General features: G+C 46.9%; 1 protein-coding gene across 1 annotated transcript in view; it reads right to left on the minus strand.

The window, feature by feature from the left end:
• Adarb2 (adenosine deaminase RNA specific B2 (inactive)) overlaps nucleotides 1-23031 on the minus strand; it is a 128236-nt gene that overhangs the window by 37695 nt on the left and 67510 nt on the right. The window contains exon 10 of the mRNA XM_048368003.1: nucleotides 6011-6125. Coding sequence (XP_048223960.1) covers nucleotides 6011-6125 — 115 coding nt within the window. The remainder of the gene's footprint in view (nucleotides 1-6010; nucleotides 6126-23031) is intronic.

A 23031-nucleotide genomic window follows, 5' to 3' on the forward strand; every position in this document is an offset into this window, starting at 1 on the left:
TTTTTTCTCTGTACCTTGGTTATGGGGTGACTGGCTTTCTTCTGCCATGTGATGTGCTACTTTGACACAAATCTAAAAGCAAGCAGAATCAGTGGACTATAGACTAGAACTTTGAGAGCTGGGCGCCTTTTCTCTTTTAAAATGCGATTATCTTAGATGTCTGTTATAATGATGGAACGCTAGCACAGCGAGTTAAATCATGTGACCCTGGATTTCCTTAGTGTGAATGACCTTGAGTTTCCACACAGAGGTGTCTAGAATGCCCCTCCCCCTTTCTCCTCCAATAGTTCATGCACTGCACCTCAACACCACCTCCTGTGGATGGAGAAGGCTTAGAAATTTAAATACAGAGTCAACTAGGTAAGAAAGGAGTATGACCCCAAGTGCACATATTTAGGAGTTTACAAGTACTTCAAAGGGCTCTGGCTTTGCCCAAGTTCACATGTGCTCACTAATTAGCTCCAGTCTTTAGAATGTTTTTATTGGAAATGATAATCACTTCTCCCTCCTAGAGGAGGCACACTGGGCTACCTGTTGTTTGCTCCTCCATCCCTCCCTCCTTTCTGTCTCCCTCCCTCCCTCCCATCTCCCTCCCTCCCATCCTTCTTTCCTTCCTCCTCCTTTATTTCTTTCATAAGCATGGGCTAGACTATCAGAACCCATGCATATAGTCAGAATAAATGTAAGAGTGTTTCAGCTTGTTAAATAAGAGCACATAGTTTAAGTACATCACGCTTTGCCTGGCACTTAGGCACACAATAGACGTTAGTGTCAATTCTTTTCCTTTCCCTTTTTACCAAGAAACTTCGTGTTATGTTTTTATTTAAAATAGGATCATAGTTTAAGAGACTAGCATAAAGACAAGATTAGCTTTATTGCCTTAAGCTGTAGTATTGGATTTTCTTAACTCTGTGAAGGCTTCGAGACATTTATTTAGATTGCAGCTAAAATAGAATGCTCAGTTATGAGTTAATGATCAGGAAATTGCAGAAGCTTCAATTTCAAAAAGAGTGCAGCAAAAGTGTTTCCTTTTTTCCTTTTCAGGGGTGGGGAAACTGGTTTCTTTCAAGGGTTGTTTGGCTATTTATAACATCATTGTGGACAATACAAAAATGATCTATCTAAGCAGTTGGGCTTCTGGGCAGCCAAGGAGAAGCGTTCTGTGTCTGTGCTCGCAGGCCTTTTTCATGGGCCATAAGACCCTTGAGCTGTGAGCTCCTCAGCCCCGTGATGAATAAATGAAGGCATTTTGTGAGAGGTTACCTCAGGGCCTGGGCTATGGGCTATGGCTCTTCTTACTCACTACTATACCATTATCTGGGTGGAACTATTTATCTCTATGTAAACTATGAGTAGAGTTGGGCTGGAGTTAGTCTGGAAACTGACTTTTATTTTAAAATTAAAAAAAAACAACAATTAAAAAAAATTTTTTTTGCGCTGGTCCTGGGGCTTGAACTCATGGCACGATCACGGTTCCTGAGTTCTTGTGCTCAAATCTAGCGCTCTACCACTTGAACCACAGCTCCATATCTGGCTTTTGGGTATTTAATTGGAGATAAGAGTCTCATGGACTTTCCTGCTCAAGTTGGCTTTACACTGTGATCCTCAGATTTCAGCCTCCTAAGTAGCCAGGGTCACAGGCATGAGTCACCTACATCTGGTTAATTTTCCTTTATTTTAAGGAGACGTGTTTACTGGCAATAAGTCAGCACCCAAGCGATGAAGGGGCCAAATACAAGGATGATAAAATCTCTTCTGTAGTTTAGGGCTTAAACTTCACAGTTCTAGCCGAGGATTTAGAATCAATTGTCTACGAGCCCTCCACACTGTCTGGTGTGAGCTTCGGTGAGTCTGAATGTGACAAGATCTTATAAAAATTATCACGAGCTTCTCATTGCTTTGTAGCCACTCGGCAATGACCACATCAATTCCTTGACATCCAAAGGATAATTTACCATCTTTCATCAAGGCATAAACTTTGTTTTTTCTTTTTTTGTCTAGTTCCTTTATTTCAGTTTATCTTGCTCATTCCTGACTGGATATAAAGAACAGATGGATTAAATTTAAGATGGAAGTGATTTCCAGTCATTCAGGTTAGCATATGGGAAGGAAGAAGTTTGGAGATATTTGGGGAATAAACTACTTTGACCTTGATTCTACGAGGCCCTGTGGAGGTGAACATGCACGCTAATCAATGAGGTTTCAATTGTGTAGAGATTGTTGTGACTTAGCTGGGAAAGTAGCATGTAAAGATCAGCTTTATGAGAGTCCACAAAATGAACATTCTCTACCCAAGCTTGGCTGGACCTTGCAGGTGGATTTCTTTACTTCACGGACTCATTTTCAGGTTGAGAGCAGTTGTCTGCAGAAAAACACATTCTACACTTTGTAGTACTTGAAACATCTTTCTAAAGGCCTTGTTGAATGACGGGCCACTTCCACATTATCTCCCAATAAAAGAATCCCAGTCACGTTGCCCAGAAGATTTGTTATTGAATTTCAACATTTCTAGGCTGTTTTCCAGAGATGTGGTGTGTGTGTGTGTGTGTGTGTGTGTGTGTGTGTGTGTGTGTGTGTTAGTACTGGGATTTGAACTCAGGGCCTGAGCACTGTCCCTAAGCTAGCGCTCTACCACTTAAGCCATGGTACTACTTCTTGCCCTTTTGCTGATTAATTGGAAATAACAGTTTCTTTTCTTCCCAGTCTGGCTTCCAATGAATCCTGTGTAGCTAGGATTACAGGTGTGAGCCAAGGGCTTCTGACTTGAGATGTGTATCTTTTTTTTTTTTTTTTTGTCAGTCGCAGGACTTGAACTTGGGGCCTACGCACTGTCCCCGAGCTCTTTTGGTCAAGGCTAGTGCTCTCCCACTTTGAGCCTCAGCGTCAATTCTGGTTTCCTGGTGGCTCATTGGAGATAAGAGTGTCACGGACTTTCCTGCCGAGGCTGGCTTTGAACTGCCATCCTCAGATTTCCTGCCTCCTTACAGCTGGGATGACAGGCTGAGCCACCCGTGTCTGGGGGAGACATACACCTCTTTAAAGGACAGTTACTTATAAGCCTAGTAAATATGGGGAATGATTAAAGCTGTATGTTAGATTAAAAAAAAGAGAAGAGTATTTCTAAAAAAGAAAAAAAAAAGCATTATTTCTTAATGTTTTTCAGGCCTGGCTAGGCAAAGAAAGGTTTAAATACAAATCCTTGGAAAAAACCCCTCACTTCGCTCGCCGCTCTTCCTGCAGTCATTACGGGAGAGGGCACAGCAGAGTGAGAAATAATTGCGTCCTTTGCCTTTGTGATGCCAGCTCTCTTCAGCAATGCCAAGGCAGAGGGGTAAAGATGCACGGCTTTTTAATGTAAAATTATCTTTCTGAATGCTTATTGAATAGCTAACGAGGAAAAAAACTTTCCTAGTGTCTTTCCTGCATCTCTGTCAACCAAATCAGTGAATGTACATGAGCACGCTAGCGGACTGATAAGTGATTACGTTTTCAGATCGTCTAGAAGCCACCGTCACCAATAGCTCCTTCACAAATCGTTTTCTTGTGGAGACACTAGTCTTATCGGTCAGACCTGCAGTACTTGTTAACTGATGACGAACCAGCTTTCAGTGCACTTAGCCTGTCACAGAAGAGCTTGCCATTTCCCGTAATGCCTACACATGGTCTCTGTCTCTTTAACAGACAGAACCTTCCATGAGCTAATTGATGCTGGCATCTGGCCTACAAATGGAGGGGCCCAGTTGGGTTGTGTTTTATTTCATTTTATTTCATTACAATGCACACAACAACCGGAACGAGACACGCCCATCTCTCTTAGCGCTCCTCAGCCATTTGCTTGAATGACTGAGCTTGAGTGAAGATCGAATGGCACCTCAGCTCTAAGCAAATGAATATTTACACATAGTCTTACTCGGTATGCTGCATATTTCTGCGTAATCTCTTCTAAATCAGTGTCTGTTAAATAGTCTCTTTAGAACAGGAATGCAAATTTCAGCAGTTTATTCTGCAGTGTTTATAGATGACTAATTATGAAGCCTTACCTTGTGAAATCTCACTTTCACACAATACATTTAGTTCGTATAAATGAATAAATTGCCTGCACATAAAATGGTGTATACACTGTCAACTTAAAAGCATCGTTTCTCGCAAGCAATTAAAAAAAAAATCCTGTTTTCCGTGTGAGGCCTTGGAGCAGCTTCTATATCCATACAGCGCTGACTTTCTCCAAGAAGCGAAAAGACACTGGACAACCAGTCGTCAGGAAATGTCCAGAACCGACTTGCCAGATCACACATGCTTATGCCAGCACGCTTCCCAGTAAGAAGAAATACTAAGGTCTGGCTCTTCTCCCTCCCTCTGCCCCTCCTTCCCTGGCCCCCTCCCTTCCTTTCTTCCTTCCTCCCTCTTTCCTCCCTCCTTCCTTTCCCTTCTGTTCTTTCCCTTTCCTTTCCTTTCCACTCTCTTCTCTTCCTTTCATTTCTCCTTCCTTCCTTCCCTTCCTCCCTCCTTTTCTTCACTTCCCTCTCCTTTCCCCTTTTCCTTTCCCCCTTCCTCTCTTCCTCCTTTCCTTCCTTCCTTCCTTCCTTCCTTCCTTCCCTCTTTCCCTCCCCTTTCCTTTCTCCTTTTCTCCATTACCTCCCTCCCTCCCTCCCTCCCTCCCTCCCTCCCTCCCTCCCTCCCTCCCTCCCTCCCTCTCTCCCCCTTTTTCTTTCTCTCTCCTTCCATTTACAAAGTAAGGTGTTAGTTTAAACAGAATTGTCCTGAAATTTATGACACTTCATAGTTGGTCTTACAACTCTGGGTTCTTGTATTGGCTTTACATTGATCTTTATGAATCGTTTCCCTTTAGAATAGGAGATCCACCAAGTTAAAGCAAATTAAATGCAGCCGTCCTCGTCTCCCAGCCTGGCTCATGTCAGAGGTGGCGTCCCATCAGCCTGGCAGTTTCCTTTCTGCTTGGCCATTCTTGTGTTCTAGGATGGAGTTCTGCCTCTGGGTGGAGAAGGTTGACAAGAAATGGTGCGTGTATACCCAGCCATGGGGGCTTGCGATTCTCACGTGGCCATGTCTGATATGTGTCCCTCGTGTCTCTTGGTGTCTTCCTATGCCCTGATGTGTCCTATGTTCCTCTACCTCTTCTTTGTCTCACTATCATCTTTCTGAGTTCTCCCATGGCCCCCAGCAGCCTCTGTGTCTGCGCTCCTCCCCTGCTGTGGCTCTCCCTGCTCTCCAGGTCCTGTGTCCTCCATTCCCTAGTGTGCTTCCCTTTGTCCCCTTCTGCTTCCCCTTGATGTTCTCTCCCCACTTCCACCTTGACGGTGACACTGTGGCGTGCTCACGGGGACAGGCCTCTAGGTGTCTTTTGGCCACGGAGCCCAGCTACTTTGACAGCCAGTGTCTCTTGGACATGACGACGCCCGTCCGCTCCGGCTTCTCTCCTCCAAGTGGGCTCCGTGTCTCCCACCCCCTGGCTGAAGCGCAGTGGTGATGGGCTTGTTCTCTGCACTGGCGGCTTCCGCCCTTAGTGTGTTAAGGATGACAACGAGGGAGGGCCCCTCTTTCCCTAGCAACCTCACGTGGCTTATTCGGCGGTCTGGACTGGACTCAGAGTCCACATTTTACCGATCTTAGCAATGTTCTATACCCATTCATGGAAATCAGGTGGGGTTTTTGTTTGGGAGGGGGGGCTCATTACACCACAGTGTTTAGTATAGTTGATCTGGGTAATAATGCTGATCATTGAGCTCTCAGAACCCTCTACTAGTTTTCTTTGTCACATCTTCATGAGGGAGAGGCAATCTTTGGCTCCCAAGTTCAGGGAAACACTAACATTCCTTTGAAAATCATCGTTAAGTAGTTGTACAAAGGAGCTATCATTCAGCAAAGCCGTTTGTGAATACAGTGCGTCTTAGTCAACGTCAGCCCTTTCAACGTTCTCACCCACCCTTCCCTTTTCTTTTTTTTTGGGGGGGGGGATTAAGTTCCCATGGAAAAAGGAAAAGTTGGTTACCTTTGGTCATGACAATCCCTGCCAGTGATTTGTGGCGGGCGTGCACAGACGTCAGGCCGACGGTCAGCTCACGGAACTTCTGTGTGACCAGCTGGAACACCGAGTCAGCAAATTCCTGAAACACACAACACCAGGGCTCTGAGGGGCTGAGCAGAAGCAGGGAGTGGACAGTGTATTGGAGATAAGCATCTCACTGACTTCCTCGCCGGGGCTGGCTTCGAACCGTGATCCTCAGATCTCAGCCTTCTGAGTCGCCAGGGTGACAGGCCTGAGCCACCAGCCCTGGCTAAGATCATCCCTTGGGACCACTGAAGCGACGGAACCCGTTTACACACCCAGGATGACCACAGATCTGACCCAGACCCTGCGGGGGGCGGGGGGAGCACTGCTCTGAGGAAAGCAGGATTCACTCTGTCCTCCCGACCTGCTTCCTTCCCTCTGGATGCAGAACAAGGGCTTAGTGTCTGTCTGTAGTGACGGGAGCAAGTGCCCACCGTCTTCCCGATGGGCCACAGGGCATGCGGATGCCAGGGGCTCTCTGGATAGCTCCAGGGCGATATCCCAGGATGCTTTGCACCCATTAGGAGCTAATTAGCCCTGAGCCACAGCCATCTCCTAATGGAGTCATTTGAGGAAATGCTGAAGCAGAACAAATCGCATTTGGTTTGGATTTTAGAATTTGCACAGATGAAGGATTCCTTGACTTCCTTGGCTTAGCAAAGCACTGGACCAATGGGATTTCAGGTGGATTGTGCCGGTTGGAGAGGAACAGGGATTTCTGGCTAGCAGAAGTGGGCTGGGATGGAGCAAAGCAGCATGGTGGTATTTCTTGTGGGAGGATCTCCTCACCCAGAGGTCTCTGGGTCGGAGACGGCTGACAAGGCTAAGGCTTCTGCCCTTGGCTGGTATCACAGCTCAGTGGTGACAATGCCTCTCCCCTGTAAGGTTCCTCTCTCTGCCAACACATAGGCAGACCACTGAACCCCTGCCCGTTTCTTCCATCTTTCACGCAGTCCTCTGCCTCTGGTCTCTTAAATCCTATCCTCCACAACAACAAAGACAGATCCCATTTTTTAAAAATTTGAATCTTCTAAAAATTAGCAAGCACTTACGTAGAACGCGCTATTTGCCAGGCAAGTGGGGTTAGACTCCCTCGCCCCTCCCTTTTTTTTTTTTTCCAAATACGAATGTCTTTACACCATCATGTGTTTTCCTGCTTTTAATGACACAATCCCAATTTCATGGTGTCTTTGTTGCCAGGGAGCGTGGCTCGTCCTTGTTTTACACTTCCTCACTCTGGGGAAGGGTTGTCAGCAGCTAGATGAGACAGGACCCTTGGGATCCAACTTCCAAACGAATAACCTTCAAAGTGTCCTTGGGTTTCAGCTACAACCTTTTGGAGAGAAAAGAAGATGAACACATCCAGAAGGATTCCTGTCTGCCTGTCGTCCTTATGAAGGCACGCTAGCATGCCCACAGGCGTTTCTGTCCACCATCTTAGTCTTTTGAACACTTAGGCCATGACTTTTGAGTTAAACTTGGCTTGGGATGTGTCTGCCATCTTTTTTTCTTGATCTATGACCTTAAACTGAGCATGCTCAGTACCTCATGTGCCCATCCTAAAGTGCCTTCCTACGTGAATATGTACAAATGCTCTGACTGGATTTCCAGGCTTCCTTTCTTTAATGGGGAAGGGTAACGCTTTTGGAAATAACTCCATTTCTGTCTTACCTGGCCCAGGAAGCCACCCTTTTTCCATCCTTCTGTTCTCTGACAGTGCTGATGAGCTTTGCCCTCATGGGGTACACTCATACATGCCACTCACAACGGTGCACATCTTAAACGGATGATGGGGTACATGAACTACGGAAATTCCCAGCTGGCTAAGAGGTGATCATTTCAGAATACATTTGATATGTTTTCTTATTAGCTTCTCTTAAGGTTTTTCTCCATCTGTAACGTACTGCCTGCTTGGGCCATCGTGGAAGGCCGGAGTACAACAGACTGTTGCTTAAACAACATACATTTATTTTCTCATAGTTCTGAAGTCTGGAAACCCCAGATCAAGATATCCGAGGCCTCTTCTCTCTGCTTGTTGTGCTGCCATCTTGCTGTGCACAGAGCGAGTAAGAGCCAGCTCTCTGGTGGACACGGACCTGTGGGTTCAAGACTCTACTTTCACGCCTTCCTTGAGCCTTAATTGCTTCCTTATCATCTCCATCCGTTCGCTAGAGAACTACTACACTTTGGTGTTTGTTCACACACACATTGCTAGTAAATCCAAGTCATCTTAAACATGTTTTTTGCAAGTGATTATTATTACTTTCTGTTGCCTGGGCTCTGTTCCTGAGCTCTTTTTCTCAGGGCTCTACCACTTTGAGCCACGGCTCCACTCCTGGTTTTTTGCTGGTTAATTGGAGATAAGAGGCTCATGGAATTTCTTGCTTGATCTGGTTTCGAACTGCAATCCTCAGATCCCAGCCTCCTGAGTAACTAGGATGACAGGTGTGAGCCCTCGGCACCTGGTGACAAGCGATAATTTTGTAGAATGTTTATGTATTGAGTGATGACCCTTCATTTTCTTTCTTCTCCTTTAGGAGGGAGAAGACCTACACCGGCGGCCCATGCTTATCTTCTTACGGACTTGCAAGAGTCTTTGAGAATACAGTGGTTTTGGGAAAATCCAGAGAAATCGTTCTCTGAGTTTTGCTGCTCTGAGCCCTTCAAGAAAGCCCTTCCTTGTCTGCCGTCTCCCCAGTACAGCTATTTTAAGAGATTTGTTTTTAATTAAATCACATACATGATTGCAGCGGTACATAGTTTTTTAGGGTTGAATTTGTGTATGTAAATGACATTGTTTTTGATTACACTCGGGGTTAGAAGCGAGACAGAAACTTAGAATTCATACAGGGAGACATACTTGACTAATTTAACACCAGGAATTTTTAATGTTTTAATCACATGGGACTTAATTTATGCAGCGAACTTTCGTTACTTCACACCCAACTAATCAGGCTCTGGAATAACTTGACACCCCTCCCCCTCCCAACCTAGTATTTGGTTTCCGGAAGCAGCTAGATCACTCAAGAAACAAGTTTGTATCTGAATAATCTTGAAAATTCAAACTCCACGCTGTACTTACAAGGCAGTAAGGAGCTCATTCAATCTCTTAGGGTTGATAAATACACCCAAATTTAGCACCAAACTCCTTAACAAGTCAGTGGGCCATTATAGCGTATTACTACTTCAAGATTAATGTCTTCCATCAATCTTGACTTTGAACACACACACACACACACACACACATCACATTGTACATTGTGGGCAGCCTACGTCTTTGCTTAGTAAGTTTTGATTCAGACTTTCAAACCTCTATGGCGCTGATGGTATATGTCTACTTCTGTCCTTTTGAGCTTTGAACTTGAAGCATAAGGGGTAGATAAATCTATCATCTGTGAGTATAAATTTGAAATGCCAGCTCCTTTATAAAAGCTTCCTTCATGTCAAAGCCCCTATGTATTCATTTTCTTTTCCAAACCCCTATAACATTTCTTGTATGGTTATCTTTCTTCTTCCCATTCATATCACACATGTGCTCTTAGCCCTTGTGGACAGGCACTTACTCTATTAATTGAATCTATATTGGTTAATTGCACGTAGAGCAAACAGCATTGAAAGCGCACTATTTGTCAAATGCCTTTTAAAGGTGTTAGGTGCCTCCCCCCTGCACCCAATGGATTCCTACTAACTGTTCCATGGTCAAGGAGCTACCGTGACCTGCATTTTCGCTAGTGATCTTGCAGGCCAGCTATGCCGTGGACAGTGTGTATGCTACAGGTACCGCATGTGGTCACTGGTGAGGTTGTACTCTTATTCACAGGAGGGAGAGGGCAGTCCTGGGGAAAGGCTGGAGGTGGGGCGGTCTGTGAAGGCTCACTGGAAGACGGGATCTCTCCGGACTTCAGATGAGTCCTGTCATCTGCGTTGGTAGGGATGAGGAGGACAGGAACGTATAGAGGAGGTGAAAGCTTGAAGAAATTCAGAAGTGGGCCAGGGGCCATGGCTGACTCGGCCTGGCCCATCTCCGAGGGGGCATCTGGGCACAGAAGCGACGAGACGGTGAGCTGATCGTGCCAGATCCCAGAGTTCATCTGTTCATTCCACAGGCGTAGGGAATGATCGCCGGGTTCCCGCGCTGCTATCAACACCAGGGAACCAGCGCACAGCACTGGCAGGGGCTGCTCTCACCAGGAGCTGAGATGTCAGCAGGAGGATTTCCATGGAGGGGGCTGGGCTGTGTGGAAGAGGCGGATGGCCTCTACCAGGCATCAATGGGGGGCTTGCCACGGACGCTTTACCCCATCGTTGGGGGTGGGGTGTCTACGGTGTGTCGTTTTGTCCTTGGATGCAAACTGAATCCTGAGGACAGCACTGGCCTAGGAAGGTTCCGGCGTGCAGCGTGACTCCGTCCTCACCGCGGCTACCATCCCATGGCCAGCGATGGCCTCCACTAACTGTCTCCAGCCTCTTCATTGGTTCCTGAGCGCCTCCCGGGGGCCGGTGGTAAGCCGTTTCGTTCTGCCAGCAAGTGTGCTACTGGAGTATGAGCCCCGTTGTGTGGATGCAGAAAGTGAAGCTGACAAAGGCTTAGTGTCCTAGCTGAAGTCTTACAGCAGGCCGGTAATGGAGGCAGAAGGGGCCTGGTGGAGGCTATGGCGTCCGTCTAGATGAACACACACGCGCGACCTGCCGCTCTGCCAAGCACGTTCAGGCAGACCGCGGCACCCAGACCCCAGCATGCACCGTGAAGCCTTCAGAATGGAAGGGGCGATCCGAGGAAGGAGCACGGGTGGCTCAAGCCTGCTGCCCTACCTACGTGGGAGGCTGAGAACAGCAGCAATGTGGTTCCAGGCCCACTGGGGCAGAAAGCTCGAGAGCCCCTTCCAACCCCCAACGGGGCACAGTGCTGAGGAGCTGGTGCGCCAAACAGCATGGGAGGCTGAGACGGACAGACACCGCGTCGGGCAGGAAAGGTCTCCACCCAGGGACGACCCCCCTGTGACACACGCCCGGGATCCCAGCTGTAGAGTAAGGAAGGAGAGATCCTTCCACGGTCGGGTCCAGGTCCAGGGGCTGGGGAAGAGCTCTGAGGCCCCCCCCCCCCCCGCACCAGACACCTGCAGGATGGCCTGGGCTGCCGCCCAGCCCCCCCCCCACCTGCACAGTGGCCAGGCGAGGAACTGAGGAGGGGCTGGGGTGGGGGGGCCGGCCGGAGGCGGGCGAGACAGTGCTCAGCGACACAGGACACGCTCCGCGGGGAGACTCTAAAACCGACTCCCCAAGACCAAATAATCAGCACAAGAGGCATCCGAACATCCATTTCTTTGTTAAATATGAAAAAGAGAGGGCGTCCAGCTGTACTCATTATTGCTGGTGATTTAGCAATTCAGAAGATGCCTGCTGAAGGGTCCCTTGGCAGCACAGGGGGGTGGATGTATCTTCCACACGCATTCATGGCCTCCCAGGGCACCGTTTACACCGTGGGAGGAAGCCAGGGTTCAGCCCCGGAAAGCAGCTCTGGTTTCTGTCAGGGGAGGCGAATGTTGGCTGTTGAGGCTGGTGGGGGGAGGGGGGAAGGGGAAGGGGCCCTGGAGAAGCTGGTGCTGAGGTTCTCGGCTATCCCCAGAGCCTGGGCGAGCCCAGAATCAGAGATAGCCAGTGTCAAAGCTATTAATGCATGACCCAGCACCGGCTGGACATTTGCAGCAGAAATGGTCAGAGGAGAGAGGATTTAGCTTTTTGTTAAATGACAGTGATAATGAGGTGTTTCCCATTCTGGAGGTCAAGTGGTGAGATCACCCAATATTTAACGAGCTGTTCACTACTGTACTTATTAGAAAAACAAAATGGCACCCTACATATACTTCGGCTTTCTTTTTCTTTTTAGTGCCTGTATTTTGTCTCTTGGCCCCAATTACCATGGCAAATTACCAACATTATTCAAATCAGAAAAAAAAAACTTTAAATGGGAACATTGCAAGACTCAAATTTTATTCATTCCCAACACTAATATTGTGAATGGCATAAATAAATAAAATGGTCCAAATATGCAATAGCAGTGTCCTCAGGGTAAAATTGACATTTAGCCAAAGTGCTAGGGATATTAAAATCAATAGATTATAAGAAAGAAATCCTTTAGTAAATATTTTCCTGTTGAAATACAGTCTTAGGGTTTATAAGCGCTGAAATATCAAAAAGGTTAGATTTGCATATGGGTGGGGGCAAGACTGAGTTTAGGTGCCAATGACAACATGTGTTCCATTGCGCCATTTTCCTGTGAAGTTGGGTAAATCTAAGAGGTGTGAGAGACTGGCAGGAAGAGGAAGGCAACAGAGGAGTGAAGGGCAAATAGCCACGTAGACATGACGCATCCCTGGGACCGCGTGACAATGTCATGCGCTTCCTGAAGGAATGATGCTAAGGCCAGAAATAGGAAGGCAGGAGAAATACTGCTAGGAAAGCCACTCAGCCAGACAGCAAGCCAAGGCCTTGGAAATGACCATAGCAAACAGAAGGTGAGCTTTCCTGACTTCCATCAGAAGATTCCTTCATGTCTATGTGGAAAAGGCAGTCTCTATGTCCTGGTATAACGAGTTCTGTTTGCTGACCATTACAATAAAGCCTCGTGAATTTCAAAAGCAGACAGTGGTGAAAAACCAGCATCCGAATAAGTAATTCATCTTATCTGATTATTTAATTATTCTCAATCTCAAATGACCTCGAAAGATGACAAGTTTGAGCGAAGGCGTGACAAATGAAGACCTTATAGTGTAGCCGTGATATCATGGGGAAAGGGAGTTGAATTCTGCCAACGTCTATTTCCAGCTGTGCAACTAGTGAGGCAATCAGTATTCCTGAGTCACCGGGCTCCTCATCTGTAAGAGGCGCCATGATAATCACTCCTGAAGTCCAGGGATTGAATTGTGGCATGGAGACTTAAGCCTATGGAATGACAGAAGCCTGAACAATCACAGACTTTACGCCTACCGAGTGTAGCAATGTTCTATAGGGGGAGAACTTTTGGTGTCTACAAAAGGCATAAGCGGATGAGCTTTACAGGCAAGTGTTTGTGGTACTGTGATTAGATGCCGCCGCCCCTGCCTTCTCTTCGGAGAAGTGGGTCCTGAGTCTCATCCTCTCTTGTGCCATTTTGTCTGATGCCATATAGAGCAGAAATGAATGGTCATTGCTGAGCTCTGCCCAGATGATGGGTTGATGAGCAAAATGAACGGGGCTCTTGTGTGAAGCTCCTAAGATTTCCTGGTTTGTTAGACAGCAGTGGTATCGCAGGGGAATTACAGATGTCATGCTGTATGACTGCTCTGAGAGCTCACACAACTTCCACGTGGGCATCTGAAGATGCATTGATCCCGATTCCAATTCTGGCTTCACTGCTGTGTGAGCTTGTGAACTTCACTGAGGCCTTGACTTCCCCATGGAGAAGAGACTGTCTACATCATATGGGATTGTTACACATTTAAATGAGGTAGCAGGCTTAAGGTGCTTAATATAGACCCCAGCTCTGCCGTAGCATCTAGTACTCAGATATCGATGACTGCCGTTGTCACCCAGCCTTATGCAAATGCAGGCTTTCTCAGGGAAAAATAGAGAAAAATCTTTATACTTGTTTGCATCGTTAGTGAAATCAGAGTTTTCTCAGCTGTTTAGAGGATGTTTTCATCTGATTAAACAGAAGCAATTGCTCCTCAGAAGGCTCATGCCTAAGCTCATTTTTTTCCCCTCAAGTATTTCCATTTTTTTAAAAAAGTGGCTTGCTTGAGTTCTCCCTCCACCCCCAGTGTGGTTGCCTCTCTCAGAACGGTCGGATTCCTTCTCAACCATGCTGCCCCGCCGCAGTCCACCTTTGAAAAGAACCCGAAGAGCAAGCTGAATCATGAGGGCTGAGCTCCAAGCTGCACCATGTCCCTACAAAGTAGTTAGGATTATAGACCCATGTTACAGATGACTAAATTGAGGCCGAGGCGTGTAAAACTCCTAACGATTGTCCAAACACTGGAGACCTGTGTGCACAAAGCCAGGAAGAAGCCCAGGGCAGGCCAGGAGCAGCTGAACTGCACAGACCAGGGAGAACTTGCTGGGTGGGAAAATCGAATCTTCTGGCCAGGAAAACGGAAGGAACCCAGTGTTTTTCTCAACCATTAGCATGCCACCTTTAATCCTATCTGGCCATCCTTGCCATCTTCCCCTCTCTCCCTCAATGTTCCCCCTCTCCCTGGACTCCACAATCAGGTTCCCTTCTCTCTTTCTATGGTCTATGAAGACTTCACCCTGAGCAACAAGCGAGTCCCACGGAGGAACAGTGTATGGTCCTCATTCCTGCAAATGGACCCCAACCAAGCAATCAATCCAGGAGCAGAGCTGCAGACCTGGAGGAGTCTTCCACTCTGATTCCTCTATATTTTTAGTGGAGGTGTGTGTGTGTGTGTGTGTGTGTGTGTGTGTGTGTGTGTGAGGTTGTTTGCTGAACAGAAGACTCCTTGGCCTGAAGACAAGAAGATTCTTTAGTAAGGATGATGGTGTAGATTAGAACGGACACGAAGCAGACTGGAGGTCTGTAACACTTTTAAATTGCGATTTTATGGGCATCGAGGCACTTTAATCTTGTGTTGTTAGCATGTTTTAATTCTCTGTGATTAGTGCAACAAAGAAACCCATTTAGGGAGAATGAAGAAACTAGTGTTTAAAAAACCCGGTCAAGGATCTGAAGAAAAGCGCAAGTGAGAACAGTTATTGCATAACCAATGTCACAACGGGGGTGACAAAGGTTTCTACAGTGTCAAGAGCTGACCTGCTTCTCTGCTCTTGTCTGACAATTCTGCCCTCTGCCTGGCGCCATTCATTTATTTTTGTGAATGAGCTCAGCCATTATGCAGCCCAGCAGCACCTGTAGTGAAGAATTGAGGACTGAAAGGAGCTTAAGTTCATGAGTTACTTACAAGCGATAGCAGCAGTAGCACAAAAGCTCTCTATCTCCTGGGGAGAGGAAAGGACACCGATCATGGCCTGAGGCTGCTGGGTCCCCCCGGAATTGGGGCTGAAGAGATGGCTACAGGCATCTCCATTGTGCCAATGAGGAGAAGGGTCAGCCAGGTAGGGTGACAGTATTCAAATCCTGATACATGAGCTTGGGCTCTGTCATCTGGGCCCCTGATTATAATATCAAAAGTATCTCCCAAAGGTTTTTTTTTTTTTTTAATATACAAATTGAGATTTCAGAAAAGCCCAAGGTAATGGATCCTGTGCTTCAGTGTCTTGAATTACTGAGAACTGAAGGTTGTGTGCACAGTCACCTGTTGGTCTACCTGTTGACTAAGTTAATTTGCAGCTATTCACAATTTCCTAAACTGTCAAATACCCACAAATCTGCTCACCCATGTATAAGCAATAGTTACTGTTTTAACAATCAACTTTAAATTGGAATACGAGAAACAGAGGAGTGAAACTAAGAAAAAAAAATCCATGTCGGAAAGATGTAATATTCCTGCTTTCATTAAACTGGTGCTTTCTGATGTGCTGGGGAAGATATTTTGAGTCTGGGTTTAATTAGGATCTTTAAATTCTCATTAGCGTGCTCACATGACTATGGTAACAGATGAGGCCCTCCGTTTGGGGTTGATTCATGGTTGTTTGAGTTCATTTGGATAGAGAAAGACATAAACAAGAGGAAGCATTTCAGGGCATCTAGATTCCCTTGGGGGAAAACAGTTGTTCCATAAAGAAAGTAACATTTACTTTGGCAGCGTTGGTTAACTTTAAGAGAACGTGTTAGGTTGTTGGCTAGATAGCAAAGAAATCGAAGGTCAGTCCCCGTCAATGTCATGCATGCCTCTAGATGACATGAAGGGGAAGAAACCCCATTTGCTGGGTTCTGGTGGCTCATGCCTGTAATCCTAGCTACTCTGAGGTGGGATGAGGAGCAGCTCAGACAAAAAAAAAAAAAGTGGCTCCATTTTAACAGTCCAGCTGGTGGTAGGTCCACTCCCTGTCCCTCATGTTTCCTGATACCAGAATGTGGGTACCGGCTGGTGTGGGGTGTCTGGTTGGGGACCTTCCTTACACTGGAGAAATCACGTTGCCCAACTGCCCACCCCTCTTCTGTCGTCCCCATGAGATTGCCCAGATGCACCACGTGTTCTAGGCTAGCTTCCTTCTGTAGACCACCCCTCCTATCCCCTGGATGAAGCAGGTCTTCCTGAACCTCAAGTTAAGGAATGTGTCCACCTCCAGGTAAGGCTTTTTTATTTATTTTAACACGGGCTCAGTACCAGGCAGTGAGGGAAGTTGCTGACCCAGCTATAGAACTCCATGGCTGTCTTTGACCAGCCTCACAAAGAGGGGGTGGGGTGGGGTGGGTTTGAGAACTAGGACGTGTTACCATGGAAACCCACCGAGTGCCTGGGACCATCTCCTCACAGAAGCACAGATCTGCACTGGAAAGTGAGCAGCACGCATGGGTGTTTGTTATGCCAGTGTCTCTTCTGTCTTCAGCCCTCGTCTGGTCTGCCACGATCAGCCTCCTTCTGGGCTCGCCCCATCCGATCTGATCCTTCTGCTTCTTTCCCACGGAACGGGTCTGGAATCCCAGCCCCTCTGGCAGCCCAAGCCCCATCTGCTTGTGTCTTCAATGGCTCACACTTGCCCTGGGCCCGCACCTTTGCCTCCGGCCCGTGAGCGGGGCCGAGGTCTCCATGTCCTCGGTGTCTCCTGTGCTTCTCCTCTGCTCAAGTGCCGTTTCCCCTCTCTCTGCGCCCAGGGCTTCATTGCTGGGCAGGCACTTTCCTCCACAGTGATAGCCAGGACTCTGGCACTTTCTTCCAAAGCCCCAAGCTTTGCTGCATCTTACAAAGCCTGACAATACACAATCATCATAGGAATATTCCCGACCTGCTCTGTGCTTTGCAGTCCAGTCTGGTCAAAATGGAGTTCCAACACAAATAAATACACGTAGAGGTTAAGAAACATTTTGTTTTGAACTCTCACAGAGAATGGGAACATAGTAGTGCATACATGTTTGCTGAAGTAAATGTTTAGAAGAAGTCAATTTTTTTTTTAAATAGAATCTCTAACTCATCACTTTCTGTGAAGTTTATTTATCTTCCTTATTAAGGCAAAATGCCTCTGTATCAGACACTGTATTTTTTTCTGGTACATTAGGTTGCCGTTTCGTTCCTATTACTTTGCACCAGAAATCAAGTGTCTTGTATTCATGAGGAAATCTTGTTGGGTTCTGTCTTGACTACACAGTGCCAAATGCACTCATCAGTGGGGGCCGGTGGACCTGCTCTTGCTAGGAGACAACTCAGCTACTCAGGCAGAGGATCCCAGGTGACTGTTTGTTGTAAGCCACTTGCTAGAAAGCCTGTAAACCAAGCCGCCCCTCCCTCCCTGGTTAAGTAACCCAGGGGCTGGGTGCAAGCCAACTGTCAGAGCAGAGAGCTTTGTTATCGGGAGAATTCTGACACTATCCGCTTGTTTTCCAGAACTTGTGGGGAGAAAAGCCTCATGCCTTAGGTTGCTAAGATACCTAGAATTCTTGCATGAAAAATTGAACCCTTTCAGAAAAGGTATTCCAGAGAAAGAGAGAGGGAAAGAGAGAGGAAAGGGGTGGGGGGGGGTGGAGAAGAAGGAAGGGGAGGGAGGGGGAGAGGTAAAGATAGGGAGAGGAGGACAGAGAGACGGAACTTGACTTTTGCTCTCACTTCGTGGGGCGTATGCCCTTCTTTGTCCTGTATGAGGCGACATTGATCAAGATGGACAGTACCCCTAAACTGCTTTGCTGAATGTCAACTCCTTTGCACAACTACTTAAAGGCAACAGCGATACATTGAAAATAAAGTTCAATTCGATTTTGGAAAACAAATCCTTGCCTTTCACATGAGCATTTCATGATTTTTTTTTTTTTACTTTTGTATTTTAAAAGGCATTCCTTGGAAAGGTTTGGAAATGCCAAATGATGCCAAACTATAATGCCAAACTGGTTATATTAATAACCAGGGGAAGTCTGACCAGTTTCTGATAAAACCAAAACTATGTTTTTTGTTTTATTTTGTTTATATCCCACTACCATTGATAGAGAGTCTTTGGAGATGTATATCTTCATTCTCAACTCTTTTCGTTTGTCATCTGTGTTTTTTTGGGGGGGGGTTGGGTTTGTTTTACAATTGACAAGGGGAAAAAAAATCTGACACTAACCTTGGAAGGTGGTAATACATTCAAGACTTCTTCCCCTGTCAGATGTGCTAAAAAAAAACACAACAAAAAAACCCAAGAAATCTGGCCTAAAACCATGTCCAACCTTTTCAGCAGAAAGTCCAGATGGCTTTGCAGCCTGTATAACAGACTTCACTCACTGAGGCCGTGCACTGTGTCAACAGGGCAAGAACGTCTTGCAACATAAATGTAAAACCAGTCAGCATCTGTGGTGAGGAAGTGTGTGTGTGTGGGGGGGTGGTGGTGGTGGTGGGGGCGGAGCTTGTGTTGTCTGGGAAAAGAGTGCAGACAAAGAAGATCCCAGAACTGGCTCTGAGGAAAATCTCCCACCGGGCAGGATGGTGGAGGAAGGGGAGAAAGTGAAGATCCGCTGCAGATGCTGCAAAGATAGGCACTTTGAGATGAGGAGGAGAAGTTAACTTCTCTAGCGGTGACGCTGAACTACTACGCCCAGCCAACAGGACCAGTTGTGTGTGTGTGTGTCGTCTTTCTCAGTGGGAGGGTTCTTGGGGTTCCGTAGTGAAAGATTCTAATTCTGCTGGCTAACTAGATGCCAGGGTGCTAAAATAAATCATCAGTGGAGTATGCGTAAGAATAGAAGCTCCGGAAAAACTTGAGATGGCAGGAATGACATCCTGTGTCACTTATTCTTATTTGCGATCAGAATGAATAATAAACCTTAGTTTCTGCTGGCCACAGCGAACACATTCTGGGTGGCTGAGCTTGGATGTCTACAGAGATGACGGGTTCCTTTGCCTTATCTTGAGGGACGACTGTATGGGAATGACAGTCTACTTTACAGCAGGGAAACTGAGACTCAGAGAAGACAGCAAACGTTTCAAGCTGTTTCCCATTAATGATGACCAGGTAGAGAGTTCCAGACAGGATTTTTTTTTTTCCTCCCAATAATCACCCAGCTCACTCCTTTCACAATAACGTATCACTGCCTTGCTTAGAGACAATAACCATTGGATTATACATTCCGGCTCCTCTTTTCCCTGCCTTCCAGCGTCAAAGCTTTGTTGAGCTCATTATTGTATCTTTGATGAAATTCCAGCCACACCATATACCTTCCCTCCCTAGTCAAGCTCTGCCTGTGCTATAAACACATCGCTAATCAGCTGTCCCCGATTCTGACAGCCCTGTGTACCCACGGCTCCAAATGACGGCTTCCAGCCCTGTCTGCATATTATATTCTCCTGGGGAGATTGAAAAACATTCCAGTGGCAAGGGCCCAACCTAGGCCAATTAGAATAGGATGTCTGGGGCTCAGCCCAGGATATCTGTGTTGTTTTTTTTTAAAAACAGATTTCAAGGTGTAGCCAGACGGGAGATTCACTGGCAATGATGTACAGTAAACATTTAGCATTTGTTACAGCGCTTCACATTCTTTTCCGGTGAACACACGTTGGATGTCTTCATTATGCCTGTTCATCTTGCGTTAACCGTTTAATCTCTGCAGCGCCCCCGGAAGGTCACGACACACGTCTTTCTGTTGGAGAGCCTGCCCTCACACGGAGTGCCAGGTGTGATGTCACAGTGGCATCTGGAAGGGTTGCCTGACTGACACCGGGGGAGGGGCGGGGCGTGACAGGAGGGAAATCACAAGCGTGAAAACCAAGACATGACCTTCTAGGTGCTAGAAAATCATGGGAAGGGCGAGGCCGTTTGACACAAGGAGGCGTGTGTGTGTGTGTGTGTGTGTGTGTGTGTGTGTGTGCACCCCACACTGAATGTGTTGAAATGAATTGATGGGCACTGTCTAGGTTACCAGTCAGATAGGCCATTAGCACCTCATTAACAGTATGGGGGGGGGCAATATCCCCAATAGATCTATGGTATCACTGGGGAGGAAATGACAGGAAGAGCGATCTCAGTCCAGTCTTCTCTGACAGCTGAAGACTGGGACATAGAGTTTTCATAGGCCTCTGTTTTTTTTTTTTTTTTTTCCATCTACCTATACAGATGGGATGGGTTCTGTCTGTAGAATTCTGATGTACCTAGAGGTCATAAATAGCTGCGTATTTGAAAGGACTCATGAAAGATGTCTGCTTTCAAGGGAAAAAGGAAGATGGGGAGGCGTGAATATAATTTCGAAGTACATTGCGACGGTGGATGAAAACGACATGAAGAACCTAAATAGAAGCTGTTGATCAATAAGGGTTTGGGGGCATGGAAAGACAAATAGGCTTTGTTGGGAGGAGTTACTCGCGGGGGGTGGGGTGGGGTGGGTGTTGTGCTAACGAGGAGAGCGAGTGGAGATGAATCTGACCAAGGGCACGTATGAAAATGGAGCAATGAACCTTGTTGATATGATGACATTTGTTTCTTCAGAGCCAATAGAGACCCCATAGCAAAAGCCTGACAGAGTCAGACTCAACAGCTTGAGCCCAGCCATGTGAATACGAGCTCAGAAAGGCACGCACCCAGCCGATTAGAGCATGCTTGCTTTACACGCGTGGACATGCCACCACGCCCCTCTTGCCCGTGGACACAAGGGGCCTTGCCGGTGGGTGTAAGGCTCCTCGCCGTTGGGCTCCTTTGGCGCTCTCCGACCCCGAGACTTCCTGCTGGACTGTGGAGTGACATCACCCAGGCCGTGACCCACCGCGCTGAGCCCAGTCCCCCCCCCCCCCCCCCCCCCAGGACGTCCCAAGCTTGCCGAGCTGTCAGCCAGTGAGGACGGTCTCCTGCCATGCCTCCAGGGACTCCTCTGCCTGGGTCCCTGGACAAAGGCCGGCCCGACACGGCCCGTGTGTGCTACTGCCACCTGCTGGTCGCATCTTTTCCCTCGCTCAGCCCTGTGGTCTCTCTCTCCAGGTATACCCTGAATCGCGCGTGTGTACACACACACACACACACACACACACACACACACACACACAGGAGAGCCAGGACTGTCTCTCATTCCATACATACATAAGCCTGCCCAATTAATGGGTTTATTACACAGCACTGTGACCGAGGCTGTGAAGATTCTTCTCCATCTCTTGGGAGACTTCTTTTGGTTACTGGTTATTAGTTACTAGCCATTGTTTAGTTCTTGGTAATTAGTTTTCGGAGCAGCAGCTTAACTCCGATCTCCGCCTCTTGTCCATATTACCTCCCAACCCTCTTGGTTTCGACAGTAGGTTAGATGTTTTCAAATGTGGTTTCGAGAATAGGTTAAATGTTTCCCGACGTAGCTACCATGGCACCTGTGGATCCAAACCACCCACGGATACCCGTAGGTCATGGCGTGGGTCTTCCACATGCCCTTACCCAGCTACATTCACAGAAACAACGTCACCCAAACCCATGCCGGGACCCTGCCTCTCCCAGCTGCCCTCTTCCTCCTCACACCACCGAACCCCATCTCCAGTCCCTGAAGACTTGCTGGTACTGGTGTTTGAAGTTAGGACCTCGTGCTTGTTAGGCAGGTGCGCTATCACTTGAGCTGCCCCACCAGCCTTTCTTTGCTTTGGCTGCTTTTCAGAGAGCACTTCAGGTTCTTTCCTGGGGACTAGCCTTTGACTGTGATTCCACATTTTCCCTGCAGGTGGCATAACACGCACAACCCACAATGCCCAGCTTCTAATTGGTTCGGATTGGGTCTTGCTAACCCTTTTTTATGCAGGCTGGCTTTGAACCACAACCCTCCTTGTCTCTACCTCTCCAGTAGCTGCGACGAGAGGCAGTCCTAGAAATATACCAGGGACAGCTCGTGTGTGTTGCCATCGCACATTGTAATGTTTTTGTACATTCAATAAATATTGACTGCGTGATCATTCAAAATAAGAGTTTCGGTGCCTCTCCAAGGGCAGCGACTGGGTCTTTAGCTGTCATTTCCTAGTTCCTTAAGAAGCCCTCCGTACATGCGTACTGAGAAGGCATTTGGAGTTGGAATCAAAACACACCCGTGTGTGCCAGCTGTGTTGTGTTTTATCTTTGAGGCTTTGGGCAACAATGTACCCCCTTTTCTGAGGCTCATATAAACGTATACAATAAACACTTTGATACAGTCACTTTGTTGAGGAGGCAAAACACTGTCATGGCTTTCAGAAGTAAAGCACTGAGTGATAGATCACTGTTGTAATTACTTTCAACATGCCATGTGAAACTGTAGCTTCTTTTGTTGATGATCCTCTTGTATCCCCTTCTTGTGGTTGTACCCGCATTATCACTGTGTCTCAGCTGAGTACCCTGGATACTGTATATACTGGTATTAGAACTAGGAAAGTGAAAGGGAATATCAAAATCGAGAGACAAAGGATAAAAAGACAAACGACTACAAAAGCAATACTTGCAAAACTGTTTGGTGTAAACCAACTGAACAACTCATGGGGGGAGAGGGAGAGGGGGAGGGGGAAATGAGGGAGAAGGTAACAAACAGTACAAGGAATGTACCCAAGGCCTAACGTATGAAACTGTAACCGCTCTGTACATCACTTTGACAATAAATAAGAAAAAAAAAGAAGTAAAGCACTACGAACTTGCAGCAACATTCTCACTGTGATTGTTAGGTTTCCGGTGTACTCCTGGAATAGCTCTTGAGTGTTCCTATGTCCACTTTATTCCCCAACCGATATGTCCTTTCTTATTTAAAAACCTCTGGACAGATGCCTTTCAATGGATGAATGGATTGCATATATATATATATATGTACATATATATATATATGCAATGGGATTTTACTTAGCCATTGGAAAGAATGATGTTGCATCATTCACAGGAAATGGAGAGAGTTGGAA

Source organism: Perognathus longimembris, chromosome 18 (assembly GCF_023159225.1).
Source record: "Perognathus longimembris pacificus isolate PPM17 chromosome 18, ASM2315922v1, whole genome shotgun sequence".
NCBI classification, from domain to species: Eukaryota; Metazoa; Chordata; class Mammalia; order Rodentia; family Heteromyidae; genus Perognathus; species Perognathus longimembris.